Source organism: Pantherophis guttatus, chromosome 1, assembly GCF_059756535.1.
Source record: "Pantherophis guttatus breed Tessera chromosome 1, ASM5975653v1, whole genome shotgun sequence".
Classification (NCBI taxonomy): Eukaryota; Metazoa; Chordata; class Lepidosauria; order Squamata; family Colubridae; genus Pantherophis; species Pantherophis guttatus.
In genome coordinates this window covers 274,196,098-274,217,640 of record NC_142063.1, presented here as the reverse complement: position 1 = coordinate 274,217,640, position 21,543 = coordinate 274,196,098, and the positions used below count along the sequence as shown (strand labels likewise).

Sequence of the window (21,543 nt, the reverse complement as noted above, 5' to 3'; positions counted from 1 at the left end):
ACTAGGATTTTATTTATATTTTTTCTTATGATCTGTCCAATTCACCTGGAGCAGGAATGGGCAACATATGGGCTGCATAAGGACCATAACACCCTTTTTTGCAGCTCTTCATGTTCACTGAAATTGTGCCACTTAAGTTTATCAGAAAAGAACCTGTAAATGGAAATACAGGCTAGTCCTCAACTTATAGGATAAGGATAAGGACCGGAAAATACATTTTTAAGCAGTGCAGTCACTAAGTGAGGAATCATGTGGACTGTACACAATTTTATAGTCTTTTTGCCATGGTTATTAAGCAAATCATTCACAATTATTATACAAGACTCCATGTGACTATGATTTGTGACCTTCTGCTGGCTTTATCATTGACTTTGCTTGTCAGACACTGGCTGCCAAGGTCACATGACAATCATATGACTTCAGGATGCTGCAACTGTTATAAGTTACCAAGAATTGGATCATAGCAATGTGACTGTGGGTAACACTGCGATAGTCATAAGTGAGAGAACCAGTTACAAGTAACTTTTCTCAGGGCCATTGTAACTTGAATGGTCGCTAATTGAATGGTTGTTAAGTGAGTATTACCTGTACAGTTTTCCACTGACTTGTGTTGGTGAACAAAAGAGACATCTGTAAATTCTAGGCTTCATACCTAGAAAAGGAAAAAAAACCAAATAACTACCTAAACCCGCTCCCATTCTCATTTTTGCAAAATAACATCATTTTTACTTGATCCACTGCATGTCCTGGCTGCCCATCCCTCCCCCAATGCATTACAAAATGCATGTCTCCTATCCTGGACACTGAAAATTATCTGCCCTGAGTTAAATCCCCAGCTCTCTATATGTTTATTTTTCTTTATAAAAGTTTGCTTTTCAAGTCCTACTGTTTGAAATATGGTCTATGAAAAGAAAAGAAAAAAGCACCAAATTGGATATTGATATTATTTGATCATCCTAGTTGCCCTCATTTGTCCTCATTTCCCCACAAGACTTCCCTTGTTAGGAAGTCTCTATATGAATTTATGAGTATGCACAAGGGAACATCAATATTTCTGTATAAAAATACTTTGGATTGTATCCAGGAATGTAACTGCTAGATACTCTTTTGGTGCCTCAGAACATTCTGCAGTTTTAGAGAGAGGCGAGGAAAAGAATAGTGCAACATCCTGTTTTTCCAACAGAACTATAGCTGATTAATATGAGATTTTACTCTGTGATTTCTTAAGAATTTATGATCATTTTTAAATGTATTTATTTTTATTAGGACACGATGGTGCTATTACTTCAGTAGGTTGGAGCCATGACAACAACTGGCTTGTTTCATCTTCTGAAGACAGAACATTAAAGATCTGGTCAGTTAGCAGCGCAGAACCTGCTTTATGTCTGGTAATTAAGCTTTTTAAGTGAAATAGATTTGGGATACTTTGGATTCCCTTTGACTACCAAAATCATACTAATTGCATAGATTTGGAATATATTACACATTAATATCTTAATAATGAAGGGTTTGGTTTTTTGTTTTGTTTTTTTGGGGAAAAAATCAGTGACATTTCAGATTTTAGTTATGGTCATGATACCAATTTGTCTTTCTTGCAATTCTTGGGCAACTTAGGGTCACTCTAATGTTTACTGATTTTTAGAGTGGGTATGAATCTTGCATACCTCACTGGGACCACCTTGCAATGTGATTCCTGATAATCTTTCTAAGGTTCAAAACAGATTTTCTTTTCCAAGGCATTGTAACAATGGACATGTTTCTTCAAAGAGAGGCTCAGCAGAAGACTGGATGCTTATCTATTGCTATTGAGAAGTGTAGATATTTATCAGTGTCCCAAAGCTACTTTTTCAAGAGGCAACTGGACTTTTTGTTTTTCTTTGAAGACGTTTCACTTCTCATCCAAGAAGCTTCTTCAGCTCTAACTGGATAGTGGGTAATGGAAAGATTTATATTGACAGCTGGTCATTTGCATTCTTTTAGAGAGTCGTTGAGGCCACTTGGGGGTTTGTCTGTGTCCTCAGGGTCATGGGGTCACAGGAGAAAACCAAGGTGCAATCTTCAGGATTTCAACTCCATTCCCACAGCCTGCCAAACAGTTTCCCCTCCATGGAAGTCTGCAAACTTGTCCACCTAACTGGAACTTGGCGGAACATGGCTTTGTTTCATGCTCAGATGTTTCACGTTTCATGTTATCAGATCATTGTATTTGGAATTTTGGGGTTCTTTTGGATTATAGGTCTAAGGTCTTATAAAATCAGAAAATGCCTAAATCCGATAAATAAATGCCTTCCCCTCAAACAAATCTTGGCATTATGAGGCTTTTTCAACAGAAATATATATTCATGTTCTTATAAGTTCAGATTTTGAGTTGGAGGAAGTCACAGTTAAATTTTGGAAGGAGGAACTTGCCGGTCAATGCTGAGAATATTTTTGTTCATGTGGTCATTCTGTATTTCTACTATTAAAAGAAAATGAGAATAACAACCATCTAATGTGGACATGGAAACAATGCACATTTCCTAAGTCTTATACTCAAAAATTAACATGGCATTCTTTCCTGTGTTTGATTTGTTTACTTAACATTTTCAGTGCAAATTATTTAATAATTTCTGTTTCTCTGTCTCCTTAAATTACTATGGTATCTGCAAGGCAAAAGCAAGCAACAAGCAAACAAACAAAAAGGGGAAAAATATTTCTTGGTGGGAGTAAAAATATGTGACCAAATTCTTCCATCCCTCATCATGAGTTGAATTGATTGTGGTGGGATATAAATGCAGTAAATTATAAATAAACCAGAAAACAAAGCCAATAAAAAATAATTGTTGGTGTATTGGAGTCTATTGGAATTGGAATTTCATAATATTGATAAATACTGCTTTAAACTGCATTGAAGAAAAATGTAAGATAAATTAAGATTGATAATTAAAAATATATCAGTTTGAAAAATAAACTAGATGGCAATAGTCTATAAATAAACTACCTATGTTTTCTCAATGAGAATTACAGGATGCATGATATGTATTTTGTACTTTTAATTTCAGGGAAAGGAAATATTTCACAAATCTGTCCGATCAGCCCAGTTCTATTATATAGATACGTTCATATTACTGTCCTGTGGAGCAGAATTTTATTTATTAAGATACTATCTTGACACCAGTAAAGATGAGATAAAACGGTATGTAAATGTGTAGGATTGTATTTAAAGTAGCATTAACAGTAAATGCAATACTGTGCTGTTTTGTTCATGTGTGCAAGCCCTTCAATAGTTCTTTAAACAATATAGAAACACTACTATTAGTGCAAAAAATCGTAAAATGTGAGATCTCTTATGCACTGGCTTTCAGAAACAGAAACATTGGTTGTATAGATTTGTTATAGCTATTAAGGTTGTACTGATATTAGGTATTCATTATGTATGCTGCAAAATATATAGATATTACCTTGTATAACAAATGAAAATTTTGCCACTAATAAAAATAATTATTAAAATGAAAAAATGTCCCAAGAGGGAAGATTGAGTCTGATCAGAATTAGGTGGGGTTTTTTTTTTTTGTATTATATCAGATTTAATTTTAAATTAAATCTTTTAAATTAAAATTATTATTGCTTTTTTCTTTTTCCTTTCAATTATATTATTTCTAGAATTATGAGTTAATGTTTAATTAAATATTTTAACAGTTAAAGTTAATGTTTACCACACTGCAGAAGGATGCATAACATTGCTGCAGTTTGATATAGTAATCAGTTATAGCTACTATTTTTTTAAAGTAAATAGTCATTCTTAAACATAAAAAAACTTTTAAGGCTAACTTGGTATGATATTGGTACATACAGTAAATATCAGAAAAGAAGAAAAATTAAAGCTGGCACTGTCTTTTGGATAAAAATATGCTATTTCAAAATAGTTTTAGAAATCAGTGCAGTACGCGTACTTATGATGTGAGCATTACTAAACAGTATTAATCGATTGATAAATTTAAAAAGTCAAGTAAAGATATTTCTTTATTATTTTAATTGAAAAAGAGAAGAATCAGTAATGAAAGAAAATGGGAATGATTGATTTTATAAACTAAGCCATTTCCCATGATGGAATTGTAATACAGGGAAAACTAAGAAAGAAGTTATTACATTACATTATTAATCATTTATGTAACATCAATTTCCCTCATTTCTTCCACGTATGTATCACTGTGCTATTTCTGTCATTTATTTTATCTGGTGAGTCAGATTTGGGAAAAAAAAGGAATGGAAAAAAATGTGGAACATAGACAGAAACATGACTAATGTATTAAATCTCTTATATTAAACTTGTACTTTGTGGGATGGTTTCAATTATGATTGCTCATTCACACCATCATAGTTAGGTATGGGCTAAATAGCATCGGACTGAATTTCATAGTTTTACTATTGACTTTTTTTCCCTATAAATTAGAATATGAGTAGACAGGTTAGCTAGCATGAAATCAGAGGAACTTGAACTTGTTTTGCTGCATTCCTGATCCAGACCAAGAAGTTTAGGCCGATAATTTCTATTACAGAATAAAATCAAAATAAATAGCAGTTTTACTGTATTGAAGATTCATGACTACCTTGGTTAAAGAAAAGAACATAAGTACTTTTGTTTCCACATGGAAACCGCTTTTGAACTTCGTGCTTGATGTGGAAAAGAATGAAACTTTCAGTTTGGGTTTTACAGATTAGATCTTTATAGAAATGACTTGTTCACACTATTATGGAAAAGCAAAAAACTGTGATCTGTTGTCAATGCCTTATTCTACTGTAACAGAAAGAGTTGGAAGTCAATGCTTCTTTTTCTTTTTCTATCTTTCCTCACTTTTCTTCCCCCTTCCCCCTCATTGTCCTCTTATTTACAGTATTGGCCAAAATTGTAGAAACCTTTTGGGAAAAGTGTATTTTTGAGATTTGATGGCTAATAACAACCACTTTTTTTTTTGTTTCAAGATAATCATATTCCACTGCTGGAATGGCCTGGGAATAGCCCAGACCTTCACCCAATTGTAAATCTATGGAACCGACTAAAGAAACTTGTTAGTCAGAAGTGACCCAGCAATAAAACCCAGTTAATAGAAGCAATCATTCAATCCTGGTTTCACATTATAATAGCTGCAGAACTAAAAGACTTGGTTTACTCCATGACGTTGTAAGGCCGTAATTCATGCTAAAGGTTAAGTATTAACTGACATGATAATTTTTGTATATCTCATTTTTTCTATGTGTTTCGCTTTTCTTCTTTATACTGTAACTGCTATTAAAGTTATTGCATTACATTCTCGATTAAATTATCTTTCCATTGATATATAATTTTATGCTACTACTCCAAAAAAAATGGTGTTATTAGCTAGTTTTAGAAAATACACTTTTCCCAATTTTGGCCACTACTGTACTTTCGTATTTTGTATTTTACAATACTTTAAAACTTAATAAAATGTGATTACCATATGAGTGGACAGGTTCCATAGCATGAAAACAGAGGAACTTGAACTTGTTATACCTTGCTGCATTCCTGATCCAGACCAAGCAGTTTAGACCTACAATTTACATTACAGAATAAAATCAAAATAAATAGCAATTTTACTGTATTGCAGATTTCATAACACAGACTCCTGATTCAGGATTGGATCACTGATTTAAAAAGAGTTAAAATCCCCTCCTCCCACTTTCCCCTCTCTGCCAGGTTCAGAAGTCTTGTGCAGGTAATTCATTGGAGGAAAAACCCACCCATTTATTTTGGCAACTCTATTGCTATTAAATAAAAATAAAAAAATGCTGCCTTAAAAGCAAACTCTAGGAAAAATCATACTGTAGATGGGATGACAATCCCATTGCATAAACTGAGAGCCACTCACATTATGTTGGACAGGACCCAGCATATAATACAAGGCCGCAAAGTGGAACAGAAGAATTTGACATTTTAACTATCAAGCTGAGCTTGCATATATTGTACAGGATCAGCTGAAATTCTTTGTCAATTGTCCCAGTATAAGTCTAGGAAAACAATATTTTCCACTGTGCAGGGAAGGAACTTTAACTTTTGCTACTGAGATATATGCATAATTCTTAAGTTTTGCAGATCTTTGTTAGATAGAACAGATGTATTATTTTCATAGGTTAAAGGAAAAATGTATATGTAACTTAGTGCAGTACCTGATGTGCATTAATGAAAATATGGAAAACAAAGATCTGCAGTTCTTTTTTAATGATAACAAAAAGTATATTTTAAGAAAATCCTTTTTTTTTTTTGGCAAAATATTCGGATCCTATATCTCCCCAAAGTAGAAAAGGTAAGAATAAAAAAATGATGCTAAAAAAAGGCTTTGAAATATGGGTTGGAGTAAATAAGGATTTTGTTTTCTCTTTTGCTTTATGACTCTACAAGATACATGTTTATATGATTTATTTCTGCAGATATAGAACAAAGAGTATTTGCAAATCAATACAGAAATTTCCAATGGCGTCTACAGTGGAAATTACCAGCCTTTCAGCAGTGAATGATTTCTATTCCTGTATCCTATTATCATTATTATCGTTGTTTTGCAAAAGGCATTAGTTCTTTAATTATAATTCTTTATTGTAATATGAGTAGTCCTCGTTTTACTATCACAATTGAGCCCAAAATGTCCATTGCTAAGTGAGACAGTTAAGTGGATTTTACGACCACAATTGCTAAGTGAATCACTGCAGTTTTTTTTTGTTTTTTTTTTAATTTGATTTATATGCCGCCCTTCTCCGAAGACTCAGGGCGGCTTACAATGTGCTCAGCAATAGCCTTCATCCTTTTGTATATTTATACAAAGTCAGCTTATTGCCCCCACAACTGGGTCCTCAATTTACCTACCTTAGAAAGGATGGAAGGCTGAGTCAACCTTGAGCCTTGGCGAGATTCGAACCCTGCAGTAATTGCAGGCAGCTGGTCTTAATAACCAGCTTAATAACAGGGTGCCTTAAACCACTGTACTACCAAGGCTCTTGATAGTTTTGAAGCTAGTGACACGGTTATTAAGTGAACATGGCTTCCCCATTGACTTTGCTTGTCAGAAGGTCACAAAAGGGGATCATTTGACCATGGGACACTGCAACCATCATAAATAGGAGTCAGTTGCCAAGTGTCTGATCACATGATCTTGGAGATGCTGCATCGGTCATAAGTGTGAAAAATGATCATAAGTTTTTTTCAGCACCACTGTAAATGAACTGCTATAAGTTGAGGACTCGCTGTAATAAGCAAAAATAAATAAAAAAGATAAAAAGTATTATGAGCTTTCATATTCTGGTAACCATTGTCATGCCTTAGTGATTGAAACCTTAGATCACGTGGAATCTTCTACTTGTATGGTGCTGACTGTGGAACTCTATGTCACCATCTCTGCCTCCTGTTCTGTTAAAAGTATGAAGGCTATTGCTTAACACATTGTAAGCTGCCCTGAGTCTCCGGAGAAGGGCGGCATATAAATCAATTTTTTTTAAAAAAAGGTTGCTATCCCTATTCTAAGTTATTTAAATGCAGAACATATTTTTCCTGACAAATGAAAGCCTAGAAATGCTGACTGCCATACTTGTAACATATAATTTATCTAATAGAACTTTAACTTAACAGAAATTACAGATATTGTATTGGCAGCTGGGAGTAACCGAGCACTAGAAATATTTGACCTCAACGTGGGCTGTAGTGCAGCAGTGATAAGAGATGCTCATTCTAGATCAGTTCACCAAATTTGCCAAAATAAGGTAGGCACAATCCCTGTTTATATTTCCAATATTTTCCAAAGCACAAATGAATAGAGTAAGTACACATATGAACAAACTAATGATTAAATAATTTCAAACTTTGCAAAGGTTAACTTGATTTATATTTTGAATGCTTTTATCTTGGTTGGGAAAATGTCTGCTACATTGAATGGAAGATCTGGGCAAATAATTCATGTTAGTTTTGCTCTTCTGGATCTGCTTGTGAAGCAATTATAGCTATTCAAGGTTCTGCAACTTCTTTGAGGGTAACTTGTGCTGTGGGTTGGAGAACTGAAGCCGGCTTCTATTTTCAATTTGAATATATGGCATCTTCAACAAAACCTTGCAATAGGAAGAGTTCCTATGTAGAGGTTCATATAGCTCAATTGTGTTCTTCCCATCCCAAGATACTACTTTTAACTTCCCTCAAGTTCTCATTTTAACTTTCCTTGAAAATCAGTTAGTATTCCATGGGTAATGTATATATGTATGTATGTATGTATTTATTTATTTATTTATTTATAAAATTTATTAGCCACCCATCTTACCACAGGGTAACTCTGAGCAGCTTACAGTAATAAGGAACCAACAATCCCTACTCACTGTCACTCATGCCCTAGTCACTTCCCGGCTTGACTATTGCAACAGGCTCTACATGGGGCTTCCCCTGAAAAGCATCTGGAAGCTCCAGTTGGTGTAAAATGCAGCGGCCTGCATGGTTTTGTGCAGACCTCGGTGTGTGAACCTCTCCTGCGAGAACTGCATTGGTTGCCGATTTGCTTCCAGGTGCAATTCAATGTGTTGGTTTTCACCTTTAAAGCCCTTCATGGCTTGGGACCAGGTTATCTGAGAGACCATCTCTTGCCAGTCACATCTATCCAAGCCACTAGAGCAGGGAGGAAAGGAATGTTGTAGATCCTGTTCCCTAAGGAGATACATCTGGTGAGACTCAGAAGAAGGGCCTTCAACATGGTGGCTCCCTCTCTGGAACATTATCCCCCCAGAGATTAAACTGGCCCCCACTCTAACACTCTTTCGGAAAGCCCTGCAGACGTGGTTCTGCCAGCGGGTCCGGGTGTTGTGACTCCGGCTCCCGAGCCTGTCCTCACGGAGGAAGGTGACTCTGAAAGTGAGGAGGAGGAACTGACAAGGCCTCCCTCTCCAGGACCCTCCTTTCTGGCAACGCCTCAGGTTCCAGCTGAAGGCCAGGAGGAAAGCATGTCGGGGCACCCACTAATAGGGAGTGATGAAGATCAATCTTGGATTGATCCCAAGCAGTGTCGGAGGGGGAGGCATGCGCAGCAAAGGAAGAGGTGGGGAAGGGCCAGAGATTGCTGAGTCACTGAGCCATGCCCCACAGGGGATAAAAGAGGGTGGGGTTGCTCTGCAGGCTCTGTGACGGACAAAAACTGCATATCGTGAGCTTCGGATGGGATTTTTTCGGAATTAAGGCTTGGACTTTGTGAATGACTTCTGACTACTTTTTGAACTCTTGGTTGCCCCAGCAACGGACTACAGATACGCTGACTCCTGTTTCTAGAGGTGATAAGAAACTTGGCAGCATTTGGAAAGTAGCTGCCAGAATTTTTATCTGCCAAAGGGAATCAGGTCGGCTTGTAAAAATAAATTACTGTAGACGTCTTTTGCTCGTGTGTCTGCCTATGTGAGGTGGGGGGACAGAACACCAGGGAACCCACAGCAGGTTGGAGCCCATTAAATGGCTAGTATGAATTTGTGTTGTCACAGGGGGGGGGGTTTATTGTTTTATTATTTTATTATTTTTCTTTTTATTTCTTTTATATGGTGTTTTTATATCCTTGTAAGCCACCTTGAGTCACCATGTGTGAGTAGGCGGCAATAGAAATTTTCTAAATAAATAAATACAAATGTATTTATACATGTACATTAAAACATAAATAAATGAAAACCAAATATTAAAATCTAATCACATGTGGGGAGGGTGGGGAAGAGTGGAAAGGGATGAGATCTGTTGTTACATGACAAGCCACTTCCATCATGCTGGATATATTGATTGTTCACTGAAATTACTATATTGTCCTATTCTCCCTCCTTATTTTCCGTTTCTTTTGTAAATGCATGTTTGTTTTGTGCTTATGGAAATCATAAGGTCTCTGGAGTTTTTTCAGTATGGTTGTTTGGGGCTGTTTGGTTACATGGAATGTAGATATGCATTCAATATTATTGCCTAAAGTTCAGTCTGAATATTGCAATCCTACCAAATGCTGTTCAGTGTTGCTCAACTCAGTTATTTGACATCTGTTTTGTCAAATGTTTCATCTTCGTGAATACTCCAAAGCAAAAGATGTACACAATGTTGTGGTATGTTTGACACATGGCGTGTTTTTTTTAATTTGTTTTGGAATATTATGAATTAAATCAGGAAAGTTTCAATAGATGCTCTATTTTGGATCCAGAGAGTCTGTTGCTTCATGCTGAGGTACCATAAGTTTGTGCACCATTACTTTTCATTAAAAAAACACCCATAAAGCATGTTTGAAATTCCAGTGAGTTGCAAAAGCTATTGCCTGCTGTTGTATTAGCATACTAGGGATTTTAGAAAGAAGCTCTGTTGCACAGATGTAACTAGAAAACTGCAGATCCACCAGTGAGTTCCATCCTCTGTCTTTAGTTTTCTGAAATATTAGATAAATTATTTTATGCTCCATTGGTAAATGTATTCCTTTAGTATGTTTCTTACAATTAATTTGCTCACTGATTTGCACACCAGTCTTCAACACTATTGTTAGGAGGCAGGTGCTCTTGGTTTCAATTATATATCTAATTCCTAGAATTCAAGCTTAGTTCAATTATTAAGAATATTAAGAAAAAAAAGTAAATATTTTTTTTTCTGATTGCTTTATAATTTAGACTTGTTTTTTATTTTTAAACTATAAACTACATCGTAATCTTAGATACTTGTGAATATCATGTGAAGGGAAGTAAGTCTAAACAATACTTTCCTACCTCCTTCCTATGTACTAATTTATTCCATGTTAGTTACAATGCATGTTTAGACAGTATGACATTGTACATAAAGTATGAATTGGCAAGATGTGTAGCAGAACCACTGATTTCACTTGTAAAATTTTATTAGGAGACATTCATTTTTATAGATTTGGATTGATTGTTCTTCTTAAGTTTTCCATCCCATGAATAATGCTTTATTTAAGGAAACATTAGTATCCTGCAGAGTTTTATATTCAGTAATTGTATGTTTCCTTTTCTAATATATGCATATATATTTTAATCACTGTTCCAGACTATTTATTGACATGACAAGTTTCCTGCTGTCAACTAGTAAATTGTAAATATGTACACACACATCATGTTTATATACTTGTAGTAACATTTCATATATTTATGGAGTCACACTAACTATGATCAATACTTAAATAGTGCAATGGTGTTGAGTTCCAGTAAGTACATGGGTCAATCAACATTGGATCAGATCTAGGGTCATTGGCATTTATGCAGAAGACTGCCTTTAAAATCTTAATTATGGTTTCAGGGTTCTGTGAATCTCTATGATCTAAGGAAACCTAAAAGTAATTATTTTCATGACTTAACCTCAAATCATGATTTGTGACTCCACAATATAAATCTGAATTTCTGCCCTAATCTGCCACTTTACAAGAGATTACTAACAGAAGCTTGGAAGATAAGAATTTATGAATCACTGTTACTGTTCCCATTTAAAATATTTGTACTCTAGAAATGTGCTGACTTGGATACTTTTGAAGCTGAGTGGTAAATAAATAAAAACAAAAGCAATGTTTTTGCTTCTAATGATTTTAATTTTTGTAGAGTAGATGTAATGTGACTTCTTAAATATATTAGCAAAACATATATGGTTTGATATATATGTTGTCTAAATTAGCCTTTGATTGTTGAGAGGCTAGGTTGCAATGTTTGCAAGTACCTTTTTCTTTACCATGATCTAATTAAAAAGCTCTCTAATCCTTGTTTAATATAATCAGAGCAACATCAATTAAATAATTCAAAAATCTGGTGTTCACTTTAGCTGGTTTTCTAGAATTCTTTGAGAGCTTCATCTATATATAAAGTTCAGGTCTGCTATCTGATATTGGTGGTGTATCCATGCTCCAGAATGTCTTTGTTTTGCAGACAAAGTCTTAAACTATATGGATCTTGTCATTTTAGACACTACCCTTTTCCTTCTTCATCTTAGCCTTTAAAATTAGTTCAACATACCTTTCCTCTATTATCTTTTAGTTTAGTCAGTGGCAATTCTGTAAGTGATAAAATTTTGTATTTTTTCCTTTGGGATTTTAACTGTGAGATGATTGTTTGGACAGACTTTACATGCAGCTATTTAAAAACATATTCTAAACTAGGGCTTCTTTTTGTAAGCTATAGTACTCTGAAAACTAGGCTACAGTTATTTATTTATTTATTTATTTATTTATTTATTTATTTATTTATTTATTTAATTAATTAATTAATTAATTAATTAATTTGTATACCGCCCTTCTCCCCGAAGGGACTCAGGGCAGTGAACAGCCAAAATTAAAAAACATACAAATACAAAAGTTAAGATAATTAAAAAGAATTAAATCATTGGCTTCCCAATTTAAAACCCCCAAGTCCATAAAATTTAAAATCCCAATTAAGAGCCATTTAGGCTAGGCCGGCTTGGTGGAATAAATAAGTCTTCAGGGCCTTACGGAAGGTCCGGAGGTCCGGGATCAGCCGTATTCCAGGAGGCAGCTCGTTCCACAGGGCGGGTGCCCCACAGAGAAGGCTCTCCCCCTGGGGGCCACCAGCTGACATTGCCTGACCGACGGCACCCTGAGGAGGCCCTCTCTGTGAGAGCGTATTGGTTGGTGGAAGGTTATCGGTAGCAGCAAGCGATCTCGCAAATATCCTGGCCTTAAGCCATGGAGCGCTTTAAAGATGAGAACCAATACCTTAAAGCGCATCCAGAAGACCACCGGGAGCCAATGCAGCTCGCGCAAGAGAGGTGTTACATGGGAGCGCCACGTCGCTCCCATAATCACCCGCGCGGCCACATTCTGCACCAGCTGGAGCCTCCGGGTGCTCCTCAAGGGGAGCCCCATGTAGAGAGTGTTGCAGTAGTCGAGGTGTGACGTGACGAGGGCATGAGTGATGTGCACAAGGAGTCCCGATCCAGAAAGGGGCGCAACTGGCGTATCAGGCGGACCTGATAAAAAGCCCCCCTGGCCACGGCTGTCATATGCTCTTCTAAAGACAGCCGTGTGTCCAGGAGGACACCCAAGTTGCGAGCCCCCTCTGTGGGGGTCAGTGACTCGCCCCCAATAGCCAGCGAGGGCACCAGCTGGCTATATCGGGACGCCGGTATCCACAGCCACTCGGTCTTGGAAGGGTTGAGTCGAAGCCTGTTCCTCCCCATCCATTTAATTCCATTTAATTCCAATTAAAATTCCATTTCTGCAATAGAAATAAATACATGGTACTGACTCAATTGATTCAATCTACAAAAAACTCTCAAATCAGAAGGAGATTGAGTAGCAAATAGCATAATACTGCCGGCTACTTCTGCTGGCTGCCAGCAATTTGGCAGTTTGAGTCTCACCGGCTCAAGGTTGACTCAGATTTCCAACCTTCCAAAGTCAGTAAAATGAGGACCCAGATTGTTGGGGAACAATATGCTGACTCTTTAAACCACTTAGAATGGGCTGTGAAGCAGTATATAAGTCTAAGTACTATTGCTATTGCTATAATATGAATTAAGTGTACTCGTCCAAGTAAGCCATAGGATATGGAAGATTCTGATTTAAGTGTTTTAGAAGGTGGAAGAGACTGCTCTATTAACTATTTTTTTTAAAAAAAGCTTTATGCATCTATAACATGAACCAAACTTTGGACTAGAAGTTGTATGGGTGAAATTTTGTATTTGGTTGCTTATCAACCAAATCTTTTAATTTTAGGCTAAAGACATTTAACACTGAGTTGCTTTGGCAGTATGTGCCAATAATTTAAGGAATACAGACACACTGGGATATTATCTAATTTATCCCTTACTATGCTGTTAAGCTCATTAGTCAGGCTGCAGACAGCCATCCGTCTTGAATGTCTTTTTTGTTGTAGCATTGAAACAGTTCCTTAAAATGACTTTAGCATAGTTTTTTTATGTTGTTTTATGAGACTGGTCTGTTAAAACACTTAACTGTACTAAACTCTACAAGTATCATTTGTTATATGTTGGCCCTTTCCTCTGTTTTATTTCCCAATGTCAGCAAAATGACTTCAAGTTAGTTAAGCAGAGCTCACTTTGAAATTTGTGGACATATATCTCCATGGGGAATGAAATTGGTCTTATTTTCACAAAAAATGGAAGATTACAATCCTAAATTAATCTTTTCAACATATATTCAACCCAGGGGTGGATTCTACTTACCTTTACTACTGGTTCGCAACGGGATCGCGCTCACTGAAGGGTATTGTAATCTTCTGAAGAAGATCATGATATGGGATTGAATAACTAGTTCCTCTGGCAGAATAGTACCAGAATAATGCCAATGGATTCCTGTTTAATAGAAATAAGAAATATGCTTTATTTACATTCAATTTACATTTGAAATGCTACTTTTGTAAATCTCTGGTCTAGAGAGATAGTGTTCATGATGCCAGAACTTTCAGAAAGAATCACCACTTAGATTCCTGTGCCTGGCTCTTTGACTAATAAAGTTAATGAGGCATCCTATTGTCTACTGGACTACACACTGACCTTTGAATCAGAGCTTTGGATGAGATACAATGACATTTTTAATACAATCCAGCAAGCCTAAACAGGATTATAAATCCACTGTTCCATTTCTTAGCCTCGCATTAGCCACAAGGTACTCTGTGTAAAGTTCCATAATAAATATAGTTACAAAACTATGTTTCTTGGATGCTTTTTGATCATCCCCAGACCTCAAAAATGTTCCAGTTTCTTTTGAATGCAAGGGATTATTGTCAATTTATCTCAGAGCTCTGCTGTAATTATATTGTTTAAAGCACGTTTAACCTTAATCTCATTTTAACAAGGGATTGGCAAACTTTGTAGATGCCATGTGCCCTTATATAATCTCACATGATGACCCAGAAACCTGAACATTTTTTTAAAAAAAGGGAAACTCGGTTCTTAGGAAATCATTAAATCTTACCTTCCATGATTTCATGCAAACGAGGAAAGCCCTGAGATGTCAAACAAATGTCAAAATCTGTTGACAAATTTGGCTTTCTTGTACAAGAATTTGTGAGATTTCATAGAATCATGGAAATGTTGTAAAATTGGGTGTGGTCACCTGTTAATCTGCTTAATGACCATCGCAGCTTATAAACGTAATTGCAAGTTCAATTATGGTTGTAAATCCATTAAATTAAAGTAATTTAATTTATCTTTCTGCCTTTCTTTCAACATAGTACCATCAGCATTCCCCGTTTTGGACTTATTTTAAATGATAAAAAAAAAAAATGAAATGTTATAAATAAGCAAATAATAACCTGGTCTTTTGGGTCTTTCAATGGTTGTTTAATGCTTCAAATATTTATATGATTCCTTTTAATCAGAAAAGGATTAGAAAAGCAATTAATTCCTAATAAAGATTTATCTTAATGAAAAAAGATTGTAAAACAGTTTGAAATATACTTAGAAAAAAGTTGATTTTCATTCAATTGCAAAGTAAAATTGTCTCCAAAGAAGAGACATAGATGCCTATAAATGAACTTTCTATAATTCCAGAACCATAGTTGACTCATGTTGCTGATGAAAACCTGTTTCAATTCTCAAAAATGGCTGCCAAAAGGCAAATTCAAAAAAACTTAAAGCCTTAAGATGGTGATTGATCTAGGACAGGGGTCTGCAACCTTAAACACTTAAAGAGCCATTTGGACCCGTTTCCCACCGAAAAGAAACACCGGGAGCCACAAAAACCCTTCCCATGCCTGACTATTTCATGAGCGGCCACAAAACTAGCATATGTAGTTGAATAAAAGGTTCTGTTTTCTTCTGAAGCTTTTCTTTTCTTGGATTTATCCATGGTTGGCCTACCAGGGGTTGAAAAGCTCAATAAATTGCATGCCGGCGGGTGTCGCACATTGGCAGTTGTGACGCATATTTTGAATGACAGGGAGCCACAGCAGAGGGGTGAAAAAGCCACATGTGGCTCCAGAGCCGCAGGTTGCTGACCTCTGATCTAGGAAAAGAAGCTGTTTTATAAAGTGATTTCCTTTGGCTCCAAAATAGTTTTTTTTACTAGAGTTGCACTTTGAATAAAATCAAGAGGAATTCATATGATTTATAAATGCATTTTAAACCGTAGTAACAAGATAAGCATCAATGAGCAGAAACAGAGTACCGTGAAAGTTATATTTAACAATTCTCTGAATTGCTGTATGACATTTGCATTAAGAAAAATCTGATCCTTTGTCAGTGTTGTTTTTTATTATTTTATTTATTATTACATGTTCTTCTGTAGAGTTCCAACAGTGGAAATGTTTTCTAAACTATACCTGCTACTATAATTTTAAACTGATGTTTGTTTTTCTTGCAGGGATCATCTTTTAGCTGTCAACCACATGAAGCTTACAATCTCTTTTTAACAGCAGCCATTGGTGATGGCATCAAACTTTGGGATTTGAGAACACTGAGGTAACAGCCAGTCATTTTGCTGTTTGCCATGTTTCTTTTATTACACTTTACAAGTGCTTTTTAATATATATATTTTTTGCAAGAGTTCACACTTTGAAGTTTGCAAAGTCATGGAACTTAAGCACAATTTGATGAAGTTTGGTTAGTCCATCTTGGAAACAGCTGCTTAGAACGCCTCAAAAATAAGGCAACATATACATATTTCTGAATAAATAAGTGTTTGCCTGCTTAATTTATCCCCAGGCATAAATTATTTTATGATTTCTGTTAGTTATCATATAATTTAGGGAGTACAAAATTGCAAGAATGATTGTGGGGTCATATAAAAGTCAGAATGTTTACTCTGTGGCATTTTGTCTTCCTCAAATGCAGTTGTGCTTTGGAGACACAGCGTCCTGAATGTTTCACACAAACAACCAATAAAGATTTTGTAGTTATTTAGGAACATGATGAAAAATAGACAGTCTGCATTTGTCCTTGCATGAGATTAAACTGGGAAAAAACATGCAGAATATTGCATAGGTTTCTTAGTTTAAACACATTCTCACCAATAAAATCTAAATATTGCTGTATTAAAACATAACTTAGTCATGTGATGAACTGCCAATGACTGGAAAAAAAAACTGTTATAAAAGCTTGCAGAAAGACAAATATAAAAGAAGAAATTTCATGAGGAGGAATGATTGGGAGCATGGGTATGTGCCACATAAGTCAGACAAATATAAGTACAGGGAAAAACTGATGTATCCCAATTGGCAGAATTCCATGACTATCTGATGAGGTAAATTGTAATCTACAAAAACATATGTGTAATGCATTTCTTCCTCTGAGACACCACAGGATTTTTGTTGATTATAACTGAATATGCAAGTTTATATTATTTATGATATAACTACTTATAAATTGATTCTTGACTCTAGTTTTTGTTGTTATGAATGAAATGACATTGTTACTCCCCCCCTCACAAATTTAAGTGACATATTTTTTAAAAAAATTGCAATGAACTTAACAAACTGGAATGCACTTTTTTATCCTTAAAAAGTGTTCAATTGTCTGAACTGAAAAACATTTCAATATAAGGTTACAAACTACAGAAGCAGTACAGGAAAGTACACATGGGAGATCTTTGTAAATCATTAAATGTCCAAGTCAAATGTTTTGGAAAAAAATTAGTCTGGAAGAAGTTGGAGACAACTCTTAAAAAAAAAAAACCCAACAGAATCTTACCTTTTAAATAGGAATTAGCACATTTTTTGAAACAATAATGGCTTATTACTGCTAGCAAATGTCTAAATATAGTAAAATGAAATATGTGGGATAAAAGGTTAACTGTATTATATCCTTATGTTTTTTCTATCAGTTGGTTTAACTACTATTCATGAATAGTAAGTTAATTTTTTTAACAGGTTACTTACTTGCTATGTCTTTTTAAAATATTAATTTAAGATTTGAGGGGGTATGGTAAAATAGTTAAAATACTATCTGTGTAATTTATATTGTAATCCTAAATTATATAGTATAATATGCTATACTGTTGGTTACTTCTAGAGTATTTTATTTCCCCCTCCTTTTTCTCCCTTCTATTTATATTTCCTCTAGTTTATATTGTCTCTGTCAATACTGTTGACTGGTTTAATTTAACATCATGGTAGTGTGCTATGATCTCAGTAGCAGTTGACTTTGTGGGGCTGATATCATAGATGGTCTTGTCCATTTTGGCTCCTAATACTAAGGCTAGTAAAACAAATTAGTGGAAATTTTAAAATCTGACTTCCAAATTATGTAAGCATTCTTTATATAAAAAATAGTGTTCACCAGCACTTTGGTTCAAATGTTCTAGTAATGAAGCTATAGAAGTGTTTCAAAATATTCTATCAGAGGCAACAGCCATTGCTTGGGTGTAAATTTAGGAAGGTTTTATATAGAAAGAGAAATAAGAATGTAGAAATGGTTGGATCATGCCAAAATCCAAACTACACATTTTTTGGTTTACCAAATTCTCCCAGAAATGAGACGCTTGCACACTGAAGTAGTTCTCTCTTTTTCTCATCCATGGTAGTCAGGTGTATGGTCCCTTGGATCTTCATGCCTAGTTTCGTATCTGCACTAAAAGCACAGTTGTCTCACAAATTACTAGAATTATATGAAGAAGATAACAGTCTTTAATACCAATCACTTTTAAGTTATGATGGTAATGAAAAAATAACTTTATAACCAATACTCACATTTATCACTTTCGCAGGTCTATAATCATAAACACAGTCTCAATTTCAGTTAGTCACCATTTTGTTTATTGGCTGAGTTGCCAGGCTCAGTAGTGGTTGCTAAATAAAAAATTCCTATACAGCAGAGGTGGGTTTCAGCAAGTTCTGACCAGTTCTGGAGAACCGGTAGCGGAAATTTTGAGTAGTTCAGAGAACCAGTAGTAAAAATTCTGACTGGCCCCACTCCCATCTATTTCTGCCTTCCAAGTCCCAGCTGATCAGGAGGAAATGGGGATTTTGCAGTAACCTTCTCCTGGATTGGGGAGGGAATAGAGATTTTACAGTATCCTTCCCCTGGAGTGGGGTGGGAATGGAGATTTTACAGTATTCCCCTGTCACGCCCACCATGCCACACCCACAAAGCCACACCCACAGAACCGGTAGTAAAAAAATTTGAAACCCACCACTGCTATACAGTACAAGCTTATGGACTGAGCAAAGTAGTGAGACACCAGTTCTTGGAGTGAGGATTCAGAAGGTTATGGTGGGAGAAACATAGGCAGGATGATACATAGATGCTTCAAGCTGCGCTGGATGGGGTAATTTTATCTGTGAAAACTCAGAGCCTGTGGGTCCTTTTGGATTCCCTTATGAACCTGGATATCTAGGTTTTTGGGGTGTTCAGAAATGCGTTGGCACAGTTAAGGATGGCGACTAATTCTGTGCATTCATGGAGATGTCAGATTTGGCCATGATGACACATGCTATTGCAAAATGTCCTTTGAACTACCATAACATAGTCTGAGAAAAGTACTCAGAAACAGAAAAGAGCTAGTCCAAAATGCTGCAGCCAGACTGATGTCTAGAACTGATTAAAAGGAATATGCAATTCCATTCTTAATACCCTTCCACTGCTGGCAGTCTGTTCCTGGAGCCATATCAAAATGTTGGTTATGATCTATAGTTATATATAACTTGGACCCAATTTATTTGAAAGATCCTATTCTCCCTTATGAGCCAATTCATACTTTTAAAATTGTAAAAGAAGTCATTCTCTCTGTGTTGCCACAGTTAGGGGTACCTTCTGCTGCTACTGGAATTACTTCTGTGTTTACATTTTACAAATGTAATCTTTCTCTAATGAGCCACAGGGAGCACAATTCTTTGATGGAATGTTGGAATAAAAATGCAATAAACAAGTGATAATAAATTTTTCAGAAGCATAATTTTTGTAAAGAAAAATCAGGCAAGTCATTAAAGAAATTATTAGTGAAATAAAGTTTGTCATCTATTTCTAAACTTATTTTGGAGCAATTTGTAATGTAAAGAGCATAGAAATATTGACAAGCTGGTTTGCTTTAGACTCCCCAGATATTATTTTGGGCATTTTCTGCCCATATCCTGCTCATAGACTGCATGTGAAGCATATTAACTACGTGCCAGTTATCCCAGTCTTTCTTATAGCACCTAAAAGTTATGTGACAAGGATTTAATTGCATAGAATACCACCAGTAACGTGATTTCTTTGAAACATTTGTAAGTATTTCTACTTTCAGCAGTACGTGGCATTTGAATTATTGATTGCTTCTACGTTAAATCAGAAGGGAGGAAAAGATACAGTACATGTCCTTCATGATCTATGAACATCTTGATCCATGAATGTTTATCCACAGAGATATATGAGTCTGGATTTCATAATTGTATATTATGAGAACTATTAGCTTGAATTTCATAATTGTGTATTATATTATGCTTCCATTGTAAAAAGTTGATTGATGTGTAAAGGTTTTTAATTGTTTCCCAACCAAATTTTAAAAGCAGCTTAGATAAACTATTTCTTCACAAATAAGATCTACAAGCCTTGGGACTTTATGCCTTTGGAACATACGAAATGGGTTTATATTTCCATAAACCAGGAGCCACCATCCTCATATATAAAGAGTTAACAAATTAGCTGTTACTACAATGTAACAAATTTTCATCTATTAATCAAAGAGATAATATGTGAGTGAGGTTTTGCTTAGAGTTCCATCTCAGACACAAAAGAAAGAAGATATTGTACTCAGTTATGGAATGCCTAACTGTTTAGTAGTAGGAACATTTATTTCCTTTATTTTATCCGGATGATTTGTTGAATATGTTCTGTAGCATATAATAACCACTGTGAATAAGATACCCAGCGGAAAGCCTCTTACAAATTTCTTTTGAGATAAACAATTTCTTACTGAAATAGATGGGGGCATTGTTTTTCTTGGTTAATCTCAAAAAACTAAGCAGGATGGAAAGTGATTAGCTGTTCGTTGGGGAGCCACTGGAAAATCCCAGGACTATAGGGTAGACCGGAAAGCCTTGGAAAAAGATCGTGGCAAATGGCTTCCATATTATTGCCAGAAGGACTAGTCAAACTGGTCTCAAGAATCTTTCCTATATTAAATTACTGTTATTAAAGACAGTTTTCTAAGTTATTTAGTCATATTATGCTATTGTGTCAGGTTTCAACCAAGAACAACAATCCAGCCAAAGTTCAGTTGTTTATTTGCTTATGCCGTATAGACAGAATCTTGCCAGACAAAACCTATACTCCCCTAACCTATGAACATACCCTGGGAGATTCTAGGGAATAGCTATGCTCAATCTCTTTCTCCCTCCATGAGCCATCTCTAAACTCTGTTGTTTCTTGTCTCGCCCCCTCCACTCTTCCATGGAATGTGTTCCCTCCTTCTTGGGAAACTGCTACATTACTGAAATCCATCACACCACCTCCCCCTTCATAGATACATTCCATTGCATAGTGGCTATTAATTAAAGTTTCTTAAATTTATGTCTTAAAGATGTCATATAGAACACTGTTGAAAAATTTCTGAACCTGTATAAGAAACTAAAAATGATATTGGAAAATAAACTGATGCAGGTATTCAACGAAAGATAACAAAT

General features: G+C 35.6%; 1 protein-coding gene across 6 annotated transcripts in view; it reads left to right on the top strand.

Moving 5' to 3' along the window:
- WDR27 (WD repeat domain 27) overlaps positions 1 to 21,543 on the top strand; it is a 74,210-nt gene that overhangs the window by 25,867 nt on the left and 26,800 nt on the right. For all 6 annotated transcript variants that reach the window (XM_087882928.1, XM_034428413.3, XM_034428414.3 and 3 more), the window contains exons 18-22: positions 1,267 to 1,388; positions 3,042 to 3,175; positions 6,427 to 6,524; positions 7,625 to 7,746; positions 16,308 to 16,405. In XM_087882928.1, the coding sequence (XP_087739054.1) occupies positions 1,267 to 1,388; positions 3,042 to 3,175; positions 6,427 to 6,524; positions 7,625 to 7,746; positions 16,308 to 16,405 (574 nt within the window). The remainder of the gene's footprint in view (positions 1 to 1,266; positions 1,389 to 3,041; positions 3,176 to 6,426; positions 6,525 to 7,624; positions 7,747 to 16,307; positions 16,406 to 21,543) is intronic.